Source organism: Amblyomma mixtum, chromosome 3, assembly GCF_055824585.1.
Source record: "Amblyomma mixtum isolate Tamu chromosome 3, ASM5582458v1, whole genome shotgun sequence".
NCBI lineage: Eukaryota > Metazoa > Arthropoda > Arachnida > Ixodida > Ixodidae > Amblyomma > Amblyomma mixtum.
The window spans coordinates 375,515,508-375,528,256 of NC_143014.1; the positions used below are offsets into that span (position 1 = coordinate 375,515,508).

Consider the following 12,749-nt stretch of genomic DNA (forward strand, 5'->3'; position numbering starts at 1 on the left):
TCAAGCAACTTCGAAAAATTTTGTTCAGATCCGCAAATAGTATGAGGCAGAAATTTATGACGCTAATTATGGGAATAAAACCTCGTATTATACGCGGGTTTTTACGGTATTTGTTGCTTTATTTTGGCGTCCCATATGTGTGTTTTTGGGGGGGTGGGGCTCTCTGCTATGGTTGGCCTGTAACAGTTTGAGGTTGTGTTGTAATCGTAATAATTCTTTTAAAATTCTCCTGAGGTCTCAATCATCCTCCTCATGTGATATTCGTGCAGTGAGGTAAATTGCTCATTTTCCAATAATTCTGTCATTCCTACTGATGTCCGTCACAATGGTACTATAAAAAATGAGAATATGGCAGCGAACACACAATTCCATGAAGAATGCACAAATTCACGATTTTTAGTGGCATTACAAGTAAACTAGGGGCCATTTGAATGACTGCCGCACTTTGTTTCTGGCTCAATGCATTTGTACTTGTACTTGCCTACTGTGCTGTGTGTTGTATACATTGGTGGTCTGTGATGGCTGTTTTAAAAGTCAGTTCAAGACAGAAAGGCAAGTGTCTGTGCTGGTTCTGCATGTTGTGTGTTTTGACCAGCTGAATTTGGAAACAAAGAGCGTCGTTAGAGAAGCACACTTGAATCACCTGTTTGCTCGGCAGTTGTAATAATCAATTTGGCCTTTCCACCTTCAGTGAATGCAGACCATTTCCATAGACCTGGAGTGATGGAGAGTTCTGGGCAACAGGTCGGTGGTGCTTCGGGATGCCAGCGTGTTGGAAGCCGATACAGCTGCTCTGCTTTGTCTTGGACCATTACCGCAACGTCATACTTCTCCAAATAACTGCAGGATGCCCTTTTAGCTGCGATGGTAGCTTGGCTTATGGCCACACATTTTTCCTCTGCACTGCTGATTCCTGCAGTCTCTCTTTGCTCCTGTCAACTTTGTCTTCTCTGTCTCTGTGTCCTTCGGAGCACTATGCCGCTTTGCTGGAACTGCATCTAAGTGTGCTGTCCCCTCTCCTGCCTGGTGGGCCTTATACTATGCTTTTCCCTCTCCTGCCTGGTGGGCCTTATTCTATGCTGTCCCCCTCCTGCCTGTTTGGCCTTATACTATGCTTTCCCCTCTCCTGCCTGGTGGGCCTTATTCTATGCCGTCCCCCTCCTGCCTGTTTGGCCTTATACTATGCTTTCCCCTCTCCTGCCTGGTGGGCCTTATTCTATGCTTTCCCCCTCCTGCTTGTTTGGCCTTATTCTTTGGCCTTATTGTATGCCGTCCCCCTGCTGCCTGTTTGGCCTTATACTATGCTTTCCCCTCTCCTGCCTGGTGGGCCTTATGCATGCTTTCGCTTTCCTGCCTGCTGAGTACGCTTTCTGTGGCTGCCGCTGTGGCTCAGTGGTTTTGGCACTTAGCTGCTGACACGAAAGTAGCACATTCGATCTCAGCTGGGATGGTCAAATTTCGATGGAGGCAACAGTCTAGAGGCCCGTGTACTGTGCGATGTCAGTGCACATTAGAGAACTCCAGGTGGTCGAAATTTCCGGAGCTCTTCACTATGGCATCTCTGATGGCCTGAGTCACTTTGGGATGTTAAACCTCAGTAAAACCAGTATGCTTTCTCCTACCTGGTATGCCTTATAATAGTATGCTTTCTCTCTCCTGCCTAGTGGGCCTTTGTCAGTGCATGTAGCGGGCTCTACAGTTTTTCAGGCTTAATGTGGCCTCTTGCCAATGAGACAGGTGCTGCTGTCTTCTCTCTCTCCCCTTTGCGGACATAACTTTGTCTCTTTCCTCTGACCTGGCAGCAAAGCGTACTGAATGCAGTCTGTCCTTTCAGGCTCCATAAGATGGAAAAGTTGCTACTCATGCCGGGGATATGGCCCCCAAGATCTGCGGGTCTTCAAGGAAGTCGTGGATCCACACTCCCTGGGCACACTCCTCACTGGTGAGGTTGCTTCTTTCTTTGACGTCAACCTACAGTGAAAACATGCTCAGGTCACTTTTTAGCCGGATAACTTGCCAAAGCTTCCATATGCAAATTCTAAAGATGTCTCATGACAATGTTAGGAGCTTTCAGCCTTTTAACCCCGACCTTCAAGCTGTTATCTCATCATACAAGCTTGCAAAATACCCGCAATGACCAGTCCTACTTGTCCAGCCCATAGCTTTTTGCTTAGCTTGTCGCTGCAGGTGATCACAGCTAGTCAACATGCTTTGGGTTGTTCCTTTGTAATAACACACTTTACAAACCAGGACATATTTTGGCCTTGGAAATTTGCTTTATGGGGCTTTGGTGGTTTGAAATGGTGACACACCTGGAAAATTACCATGTCTCTGATAGGACTTCAAAACCATGTTTATCTGTCAACAATTCTGAGAGTGCTTGGGATACTTATTGAGGTCTTCTTCTAAAAGGATTACATTTACCTACAGACCTGAGCATTGCTCGCAGACCTCTGCAGTGGCTCAGTGGTTATGGCACTCAGCTGCTGACCCAAAAGACGTGGTTTCGATCCCGGTCGCGGTGGTTTAATTTCAATAGAGGCGAAATTCTAGAGGCCCATGTACTGTGCAATGTCAGTGCACATTAAAGAACCCCAGGTGGTCGAAATTTCCGGAGCCCTTCACTAAGGCTTCTCTCATAGCCCGAGTCTCTTTGAAAAGTAAAACCCCCGTAAAAAAAAAACATTGCTCGCACATAAATTTTATTTACCTTGTTTCATTTTGCAGCCATTGAGAAGTTGATACTGTGGTGTGGTTTTTTTAAGAATGAATCGAAAAGCTTAAATCTCTGCAAATGCATAAAAGTGTTGGTATAGTTTGGCGTGAAGCAAGTGCTCATACTTGTTCCAAATACATGAGGGTAATAAGAAGAATTGAACTCAGAACAGCTGAGCGTGAGTACTTGCTGAAGTAATAAGAGATAAACTTCTTTGTGCAGGTGTGGATTTTGAGTTAGTGTTCGAGAGTGTGTAAGTCCCTTCTTTTATAGGATTTGTACAAAGCATGGCATAAAATGTAACCAGTATGCAATCTGCTGAGATAATGGGTGTCTCATTAAGTGGTTCTGTAATTCAAAGAAAGTGCGGTGTGTTGTGGATGAAGGAATGAGGAAGAGTTGGAATGTCTGAGAGTTTGTGGTTCAGAAAGATCGACAAGTTCTTAGTAGGTGTATTATTCTTTGAAACGATCGGCCTGCCTGCCATATCTCCTGCAAGCAAGTCTTCTGTGGAAGCTTTATGGATTTTGGGAAGTACAGTTTGCTCAGAATTACTTGGCAGAACCTTACAGTGAGATTTGTATGTAATTTCTTACAGTGGCAAGGGTTGTTGTTTCCTGCTGGCCTCTTTTTTTGTATTTTTGAGTTGGCAGGATGTTGTGCAGGCTTAAACAGTAGCCTGCACCCTCGAAAGGTTTCTGCGCTTTTGAGCTTACTTGTTTTTTTATATATAATTTATTTGGAGACTGATTTAATATACAAGTCCAGTTCAGGACTCTGTTCTGTGTGCGGTGACCGTGTACTGGGAGCTCTGAGCGCGATAGAACTAAGGTTTGACAATTCAGTTTAATGAAGATGGGTTGACCGCATGTTAGAAGCTGTCGGTAAGTTAAGATTTGAGTGTTTCGTTTTTTTTTTTTTTCAGGGAAGTGCACCTTGATACACATTCTTCATGAAAATTTGATTAACCTCGATGAAGTTCATATTCACTGAAATAATTGTTAGTAGGAAAAATGTGAGGCCACTCTTCAAAATCTGTTTGTCACTAAAATTTAGAGATTTCGAAATATAAACTACATTGATGTCATCATCCTGCAGTGTATTGGTGTATCTTTTGGCTCTGGAGCCACCGGTGGCTCAGTGGTTATGGTACCCGGCAGCTAACCCGAAAAAAGCGGGTTCAGTCCCGGCCGCGACGGTCAAATTTCTGTGGAGGAGGAATTCTAGAGGCCCGTGTACTATTTGATGTCAGTGCACGTTAAGGGGGGACACTGGTCTTGAAAAAAAAAATTTTATTGATGAAGTTGCAGTTACGAAATCTTCAGGGAATATGTATTTTTGTGTGCTGATTCTAAATATGTCATTTAATTTCATGTAAAACAATTCCTTGAGCACTTATGGACTTTTTATGCTACTATTTTGCGGAGAGTTTTGAAGAAAATTTGCTGTGGGAAACTCGCTGAAATGTATGCCATTGGGTTCTCTTGACACCAAGGAAAACAATAAGGGTAAAATTGTCTTCCTGCCTATCATAGAACTTAAGTTATAGAGTTTCGAAGTTGTCGCTTCAGAAATTAGAAGGAAAGTATGTATTTCCATTTCTGAAGTGGCAGCTTCAGTACCCTATTACTCAAGTTCTATGAGAGCCAGGATGATAATTTTACCCTTATTGTATTCCTTGGTGTCAAGAGAACCCAATGGCATACATTTCAGCGAGTTTCCTGCAGCAAATTTTATTCAAAACTCTCCGCAAAATACTTGCATAAAAAGTGCACAAGTGCTCAAGGAATTGTTTTATATGAAATTAAATGACATACCTAGAATCAGCGCACAAAAATACATGTGCCCTGAAAATTTCATAACTATGACTAAATTAATAGCTTTTCAAGACCAGTGTCCCCCCTTAAAGAACCACAGGAAGGCCGCTGTGGTGGCTTAGTGGTTATGGTGTTTGGCTGCTGACCCAAAAGACGCGGGTTCAATCTCGGCCGCAACGGCCAAATTTCAATGGAGGCAAAATTCTAGAGCCTGTAAACTGTGCGATGTCAGTACACATTAAAACACCCTTGGTGGTTGGAATTTCCAGAGTCCTTTACTACGGTGTCCCTCATAGCCTGAGTCGGTTTAAGATGTTAAACCTCCATAAACCATAAACAGTAGCTTTTCGCTCTATCTAAATGGAAGGGTGGCTGTTTAGCTGTCTAGATGTCTTTTTCCAGGGGAAGCTTATCTCGAATACGTTCATGCTGTTATATTTATCGTGAAGTTTACATTCCTTCCTTGCCACAGAATCTACTAGTGCCTGTCTTTCGTCCACTTCTAGTGCTATTTTAGTGAGTTGGTCTTTAGAAGTGTTAGGTGCTTTTCACAATGTTCTTTTAAAATAGTTATGACTGATAGGGACACATCCTTTTACCATCGAGTGAGCAGTTCGGACTGAAGTGTGCCATGAGAGTGCTTGACAGTAACTTGTCCTTTGGGTAGTGCTGTGCACTCAGAGTGGGATTTGGAAGTATGAACGAATGATTGGTTGTCAGGAAATGAAAGGTGCGGTAACTGCCTCAATTCTCAGTGGACACCTCAAGCACGTCATGTGGGAAGGTGAGAGTTTGAAAGAGGTGCCGTGGTGGAAGTTTTTAAATGGAATCTGTAATTGGTTTGTTTCGTGGCTAGTTTTCTTGCAACCTGCAAAGCTCGTCTTTTGGATTTGAGATGATTAGTGCTACCAATTCTGAGTCATTTGTGCTTGTTTCCAAAGTGGACCTCCCACTGGGAGGTCCACTTTCCATAGCAGGGTTCATGTCAATGTCTGTCTGTGTCAGCGTCTATGTTCAGTGTTGAACATAGCAACAGGTGGAACAGGTACTGGCTGTTGCATCCTCTTAAATGTGCTTTGAATCCTGTACTTAATGTTGTTTCCCATTGCTAGGGCACCGTTCAAGTGTGTAAGCACTCACACTAGCTCCCAGATATATGCCAACATGGACCTCGCCACCGACAATAGCCCTTAGCAGAAGACCCCTAAACACATAACACCCAGCAGCAGGCTCATTTGGAACAAGCACAAATGGCTCGAAACTGGCAGCACTAACCGTCCTGAACCCAAAAGACAAGTATTCCTGGTTGCTAGCAAACTAGGCTTACCCAAAGCATGGACTTAAAAGTGACTGGTCCACTGACAGCTCTGTGGCTGTTTAAGTGCCAAACCAGAGCTGCTTTTCAGTCCTGCCAGTTTCAGAACAACCCATATACCCCATGTTATGACATGCACCATGTCCACTAAGGCCAAAGTTTGGAGCTGCGGAGATTGTTGCATCACTTCAGTGAGATGAACTGCCAAGGTTGGTACAGATATGGTAGGATATGGTAGGCTGGTGCTGCCTTGTGTTAGCTTTTGGGACTTTGAAACTGGTTATCATAACTAGAAAGGTTGAAGATAGGTAGGCTGAAAGGAGCTGCCAGCCTAGCGCCGCCATTTCAACTCCTGTGCACGAAAATGTTGGGCAAAGACTGTGCTGCTCTGAGCAGAATTCTCTTGATGCCGACTTGACAGCACTTGTCAGCCTCTGTTTAATTTTTACTCACGTGTAAACATTACAGCAGGGAAACTGGGTGGCAGACATTAAACAAAATCTGTCCTCTTTTTATAAATATTGTTCATGCTGTGTGATTGTGGCAGTACGCGCTCTTTACTTTCCCATGTTTATATAACCCGCCTCAGTGGCTCAGTGATTATGTTGCCTGGCTGCTTACCTGAAAGACACTGGTTTGATCCTGGCCGTGGCGGTCAAATTTCGATGGAGGCGAAGTGCTAGAGGCCTGTATACGGTGCGATGTCAGTGCACGTTGAAAAACCACAGGTGGTCGAATTTATCTGGAGCCCTTCACTACGGCGTTCCTCATAGCCTGAGTCACTTTGGGACGTTAAACCCCATAAACAGAACAAAACCATGTTGATGTTTTTGTGTGCCATAATTTCTTGAAGAGTTCAACTCATGATGCCATTCAGTCTTTGTGGAGTTCATCCCATTGCCCGTGCTAGCCACCGCTGAGCAATTCTGGTCTTTAGGCAGAGAGAAGGCCCTGAATAAAGGGGGGTGCCTCTCTGTTTCAGAGTTCAACGCCGAAGCGAAGCGGCAAGAGTTCAATCGGCAGTGGCTGAAGTGCCAGGTGTGCCTGACAACCAAGCTGGGTACCGAATTTGAGCTGGTGATCGGATGCAATCACCCGTTTTGCCGCCAATGCCTGCAAGATTATATGCGCATCCAGATCGAGAGTGGTTGTTCCAGCCAGCTGCGTTGTCCACAAGAAGGGTGCAAGACTGAGTTTGTGCCTACGCAGGTACGGAGCAGTGTGGAGTTGTGCCTCATCTGTTACCCCTTGTTTTTCAGCATAACCTCGTTAATTCAAAGCAGAACAAGAAAAGCAAACACCCAGCAGAACTTGGGGCCTTCTTGACTACATTCTTGAAGAAAATGCGATAGCATTTGGAAGTAGGCCCGCCCCAGAAGATGTACAAAGGTGGATTAGTGGGTGGGTTAAGGTGAAAGAGGGGGTTGGGTGCGTACACGATGAAAGACTATATTGAGATGCTGACACTGCACTTGCCAGCGTGACCAGATTTCGTTTGCCGCTCCTTGTGCTTCTCTTGAGCACAGACAGATGGCACCATGCAATGGAGGCTTGTCTAGTCGCCGAGCTGCGGTGGCTGTAATGCAGGTATTGTGGGGTCGTTCGGTGCTGTGGTGTGTACATGTGCTTGTTTAAGTGCAGCAGTCGATTTCTGGATATGCGCAGAAATCTCAAGGGCTTTTGTGCATTTCGCCTGCATCATAAATATTGCATCTGAAGCCGGAAACCGGCCCCGCAATCTCGTGCTCGCTAGCAGGTCTCCAACGCTATATGGGTGAGTGCCAGGAGCGAAAGGAAACCATCAGTGCGATACTTCAATGGTGAAGCTTGTAATGTTTTAGTGACCAGTGCAGTGCACTTATAGCTAAGCGACGTGAAAATGATTTGCTAAAATGCCCCTGGCGTTCTTCCTACCGAGCTCCATCTTTTAGCCAACACCGACGATGCTGAGCGGTTGATCACCTCAAAGAAAGCTAGACTAGCATGCACGTGAAAACATAAAACACTTGAGGCTGTAAACTGGACTTGGTAGGTGTCATTACTGAAGAATTTCAGTATGCCTGCTAAAGCAGCTATGTTGCCCTTAATATATGTCCGCCACAAAATGCTCCAACGATCCTTCGAAAGTCGTGTGCAAATTATGGACCTGCATATTTGTTATGAATGTTGGCAGCATACTTTCTGCGCCTCATGCCACCGTGCGTTGTGGCACCAAATGCACAGTGGTTCTGAATTTCTGGAAGTCATGAAATCGTCGACTGAAATTTGCTGCGCGACCGAGCCTTCCTGCATCTTGTGTCTCTACATAGGAAGTTCTTCAAAAAGTCAAGAGTGATACACATAGACTACGGAGAGTGCACACTGCCGTTACTAGCACCAATTGCTTTTTTTTTGCTTACATTGTGACTCTATACTTTTGAACTCAGAATAGCTCAGTGGTCAGAGCGCTCAGCTGCTTTGCCGTAGGACACAGGTTCAATCCCGGCTGTGGCGACTGCATTTTGATGCACTTAAAATGCAAAGGGCGCCCGGTTTGCTGTGCGATGTCAGTGAACATAAGAGTCCCAAGTGGTCTGAATTATTCCACGGAGCCTTAAGTGCAGCGTCCTTAATATAGCTTTGTGATGGTAAACTGCAGAGATCTCATTTATGAACCCACTGGAGCCTGAAGAGTGGTTCTGTGCAACAAATTTAGTACAACAAGCAGCCGTGCTGGAAGATGTGATTTTGTCTATTCACAAGATCCACAAGAACACATGAACAAGGCCAAATTCCAAACTGAAGCCAAAACTTGTGTTTTTGATGAATAACTCCAGAGCAATGAATTTTTCCAAGTATCCAAAATAAAAAGGCCGCATCGAGACGCAACTACTTTTCCTGTCAATGTGATGATGAACAGGACAAAAAATCCCCAAACCAAATTTTTGGACAAAAACAGGCTCACCCCACCTTAAATGGAAACTGCATAGGTTTTAGAAATCAACGAGCTTAAGAGGGTCGAATGTGTGAAACTTGCAGGTAAAGCATGCAAAGTCTTTTCGGGCCAGCTCTTGAAATAGTGAATTGCCGGTTAAAATCCGGACACCCTTCAAGCTTCTCCACAGCACACAACGCCAATTGGGGGGCGCATCAGGATGTCGTCGAAGGTATCTGTACATTTCTAAATGCACAAACGTCTGCTTTGACGGAAAAAAACCAATGTCACCGAAGGCAAACCCTGCCAAGAGTTGTTTGGTAGCGTCTGACGCGTCAGGACAGGGTGTCGCTGACGGCAGTGGTAATTTGAAATCTTTCTTTCCGTGACGTCATGCTGAATTTCTCTGCACTCCTCCGGTGCATTGAGGAGAAGCGTAAAATTCCATCATCGATTACGTCACTATTTTAAAGGCTAGTGCAAAAACACTTGGCATGCTTTACCTACAGCCTATATAGATTTGAATCCTTGAATATTGTGAAATTCTCAAAAAAGTGCTGCAGTTGCTTAAGTGATGCACATCACTTCCTGAATGGCATTCTGCAATGTCATCTGTACTGTCTGTTTGTATACATGTGTTTCTGATTGACTTAACTCATCTTAGAATGGGCAGGTACTACTGAAGTAATGCTATAAAATTCAATTACAGTCGAACCCGGATATATCGAATTCGAAGGGGATCGGAAAATAGTTCGATATAGCAAAAATTCGATATACAGATATAGGCTAAAACTGCACTCCCGATCATAACAAATTGTGGCTTACCGTTTGGAACAGCCGCGAATCACATAGTATGGGCACGCAATGTGAAAGCGCTTTATTTCGCGGAAAAAAAATCACTAATTTTGGGCTGCTTTTTTCCCTGGGAAACGAAGTTCAAAACACTGGCCTCGATCTTCTCGAGACTGTCCAGGTGCGAGAGCACAGTGTCTTCCATTTCGCCGCAACAGCGCCGAATCAGGCTAACGCTGACGGCAGTTCAGTGGCTGCGCACGGACGCGTTTCTTCGACAACACAGTTGCCCTCGTCGTCGCTGGAGTCGGCGTCTTGAACGCCAGCTACCGCTTGAATTTCGCTGTCAGCGTTAAAGTCCTCAATAGTCACTTCGGACGGAACGGCGCCGAGAAAATTGGACAAGTCGCGAAACGCGTCGTCCAAGCACTCATCGTCATCTAAATCTTCCGGGCATTCATCTCCGGCCACTTCAAGGCCTGCCTTGCCAAAACAGTTGGCTACTGGGGCCTGCTTCACGTCGCGCATTGAAACACAGGCACACACACACAAAAAAAAAATAACACGCGAGGCGCAGATGGAGCGATAAGAGTGAAGCCTATGCGAGCGGCAGTCAACGTGACTGCGAAGGAACGACAGAGGGAAAAGAAAGATCAGGGAGAAAGATCGGCGCTCTGGGCTTCGTTTTTTTTTTTTTTTTTTCTGAGCTCTCTCTTTTCCCCAGACCCACGATGTGCCCACGAGCGACCGTTTTCTCTCTCTCTCTCTTTCCCCAAGAAGCGTGGCATAGAACCGTCGCCGCGCGTCTGGAGGGTGTTGCTCCATGCCGCACTCTCTCTTCGCTAAGCTCCAATGACCTTGACGGAGCACATGCCGGCGGTACAGGAGGAGGGGGAAAGCTCGCGCCGGTGGGGCGCAAAAACGGGGAACAAAAAAAAAAAGGGGGCCCTGCGCCTGCTGACTGACAGCGGAAATGTTCTCCGCTGAGGCGGCTCAGGACCGGACAGGAATGTCTTTGGGGAAAGCGCGCCTTCCAGGGGCGCGGCGCGGCGCGGCGTTCGATATATCCAATGTCCGGCGAAAATGGAATTCGATATACAACGCAACTGTCCTATACTTTTACATAGTATTTTCAAGGGGGTAATCTGTGTGTTCGATATAGCCAATAATTCGAAATATGCGGGTTCGATATATCCGGGTTCGACTGTAGTGCATCTAAATTAGTATAGTATAAACGAAGGCTGTGAAGTGTACCAGCAAGATTACTTCATAATTTTGCATCATTTGGATGGACAGTGTTGCAGCTTACTTGTATTTTACTGAGCGTCATTGCCCCTTTTTTTTGCAAATGTTACTTTTTATCATGGAACACGAAAAATAGGTCATTGCACTGAATGGCATTAATTTCAAATGACATTAAAGTGGTCACTTGACATATTGCAATTTTGTAGTCAGTAAATAATATCGGGGCTTAATTTTTTCTGAAGTTTGAGCGCTGTAGACAAATTCTTTATTCTGCAATAAGCGACTGAAATTGAGATCAAATGCCATGTTGAAATGCTTTGCGCCGTCGTGAAGGGTCTCTGACCGCTACGTCATCCTTCGTATCGGCTCTGATAAGCTGACTACACACTGCATGAACAGTGCTCGCACTTTTACCCAAGAATGCAGCCTTGCATACGAGCCGTCATGAGTCAATGCCCACTGGGAAAATTTCTCTCACAGATTGTCGTGCAGCGAAGCTCTCATTCTTTCTTCACATCCACCATTTCAAATATTCTGAGGAACCTTTGCTCAGGCAGGAAGATTTCTTGTGATGACCTACTATTCGAGAAACTCTTACACATTCTGCGAGAATCGATGAACGCATGTAAACATGGCTAGCTTTGATTGCATGCAAAGTTTACTGAATTGTACAGCTCAGTTTGCTGTCGTGTGCAGTGCTCTAATGCAGCTCTGCTTACCTGCATGTAGCTTAGTTAAGGCTGTTGTTTTAGGCAAACTTACTATGTTCCTCCTTTTCCGTGTGCGAGCAAGTTTGCAAAAGGGTTGCGTGCATAAGCCTTTCTTCGATTGTGGTCACTCACCATTGAGCAAACAGGGTATTCATGAGCAGAGCCTACAAGATCAACTGCTAAACAAAGCTCGCAGCATTGGGAGCTGCTGGCTTTTTTGTGATTGGCTTTTCAGAGGCATGACACCAATGACTACAATTGAAAGTGTTCTTACCTTTTTTGACCACAATATTTTTCATGCTGAGCAGTGGCTGCTGTCGTGGACAAGTTTGTAAACATGCATTAGGAAGACCTGGTGGTAGCGGGTTCAACTCCAGCTGAGGCCAGTGTTTTTGTTTACTGCTGTTTTTTATTTCTTCTGGAAGCTGAAGGCAGTTAAGCTGTGTTGATAACCAATGAGGGAAGGGATACGCGTTAACTAGCTGTGTACTGCTGGGGGGACACGGATCTTGAAATAGTAAAAAAAATGTGAAAATTTAGATTTTGCAAAAATGGCATATTCGGGATCTATACACTCTAAAATGCCTGCCTAAAAAGTTTCAAGGTTAAATTCTACCTCCAACCACTAATATATATATATATATATATATATAAATTTTGCACCTATGAAGAGTGGAAATTTCTGAGTGAAATGCGGCAGAACTTCGCACCCATCGCTTCCCATGGCCGCTGCCATCATGATTGTGTTTTAAAACTGGGCCCCTTCCTCACATACTGGTATTACTCACTGCTGTGAAATATTTTAGGAATTTCCGCATTGCGTTTTTTTTAGGCCTCTACAACGACCTCCGAATGGCTGACATGCGCACTTCAACTGTTATTTTCTCAACTTCGTGTTTTTTGCCAATGTGACTGGCCTTACAGAAGTTTTTATTTTGTTTTTATGGTGTGATTTCAAGTAATCTTATGCCGTTGAATTCAGCAAGAACTAAACTGTGGAGCTAGGCTACGTCGAGCATTACAGATTTTGCAATTCCATAATTTCACCTTATATTTCATAATTATGGTGCTTGGACATAACTGAACATTTTTGCAGGATGATATACCTCAAAAACAGTATAATTAGCATAGCTCCAGATATCAGGTCTTTGGGTACTGCTTCATTTCAATCAAAAACAAAAAATGTTGAAAGAGGTTGTCTTAATGACCCGTAAGAATTTAGTTAATTAGGCTTCATTTA

General features: G+C 44.6%; 1 protein-coding gene across 2 annotated transcripts in view; it reads left to right on the plus strand.

Annotated features, from left to right (window-relative positions):
- Nucleotides 1–12,749, plus strand: part of LOC149356834 (E3 ubiquitin-protein ligase RNF14-like) — a 45,978-nt gene that overhangs the window by 12,172 nt on the left and 21,057 nt on the right. For both annotated transcript variants that reach the window (XM_089577839.1, XM_089577838.1), the window contains exons 5-6: nucleotides 1,835–1,942; nucleotides 6,831–7,057. In XM_089577839.1, coding sequence (XP_089433965.1) covers nucleotides 1,835–1,942; nucleotides 6,831–7,057 — 335 coding nt within the window. The remainder of the gene's footprint in view (nucleotides 1–1,834; nucleotides 1,943–6,830; nucleotides 7,058–12,749) is intronic.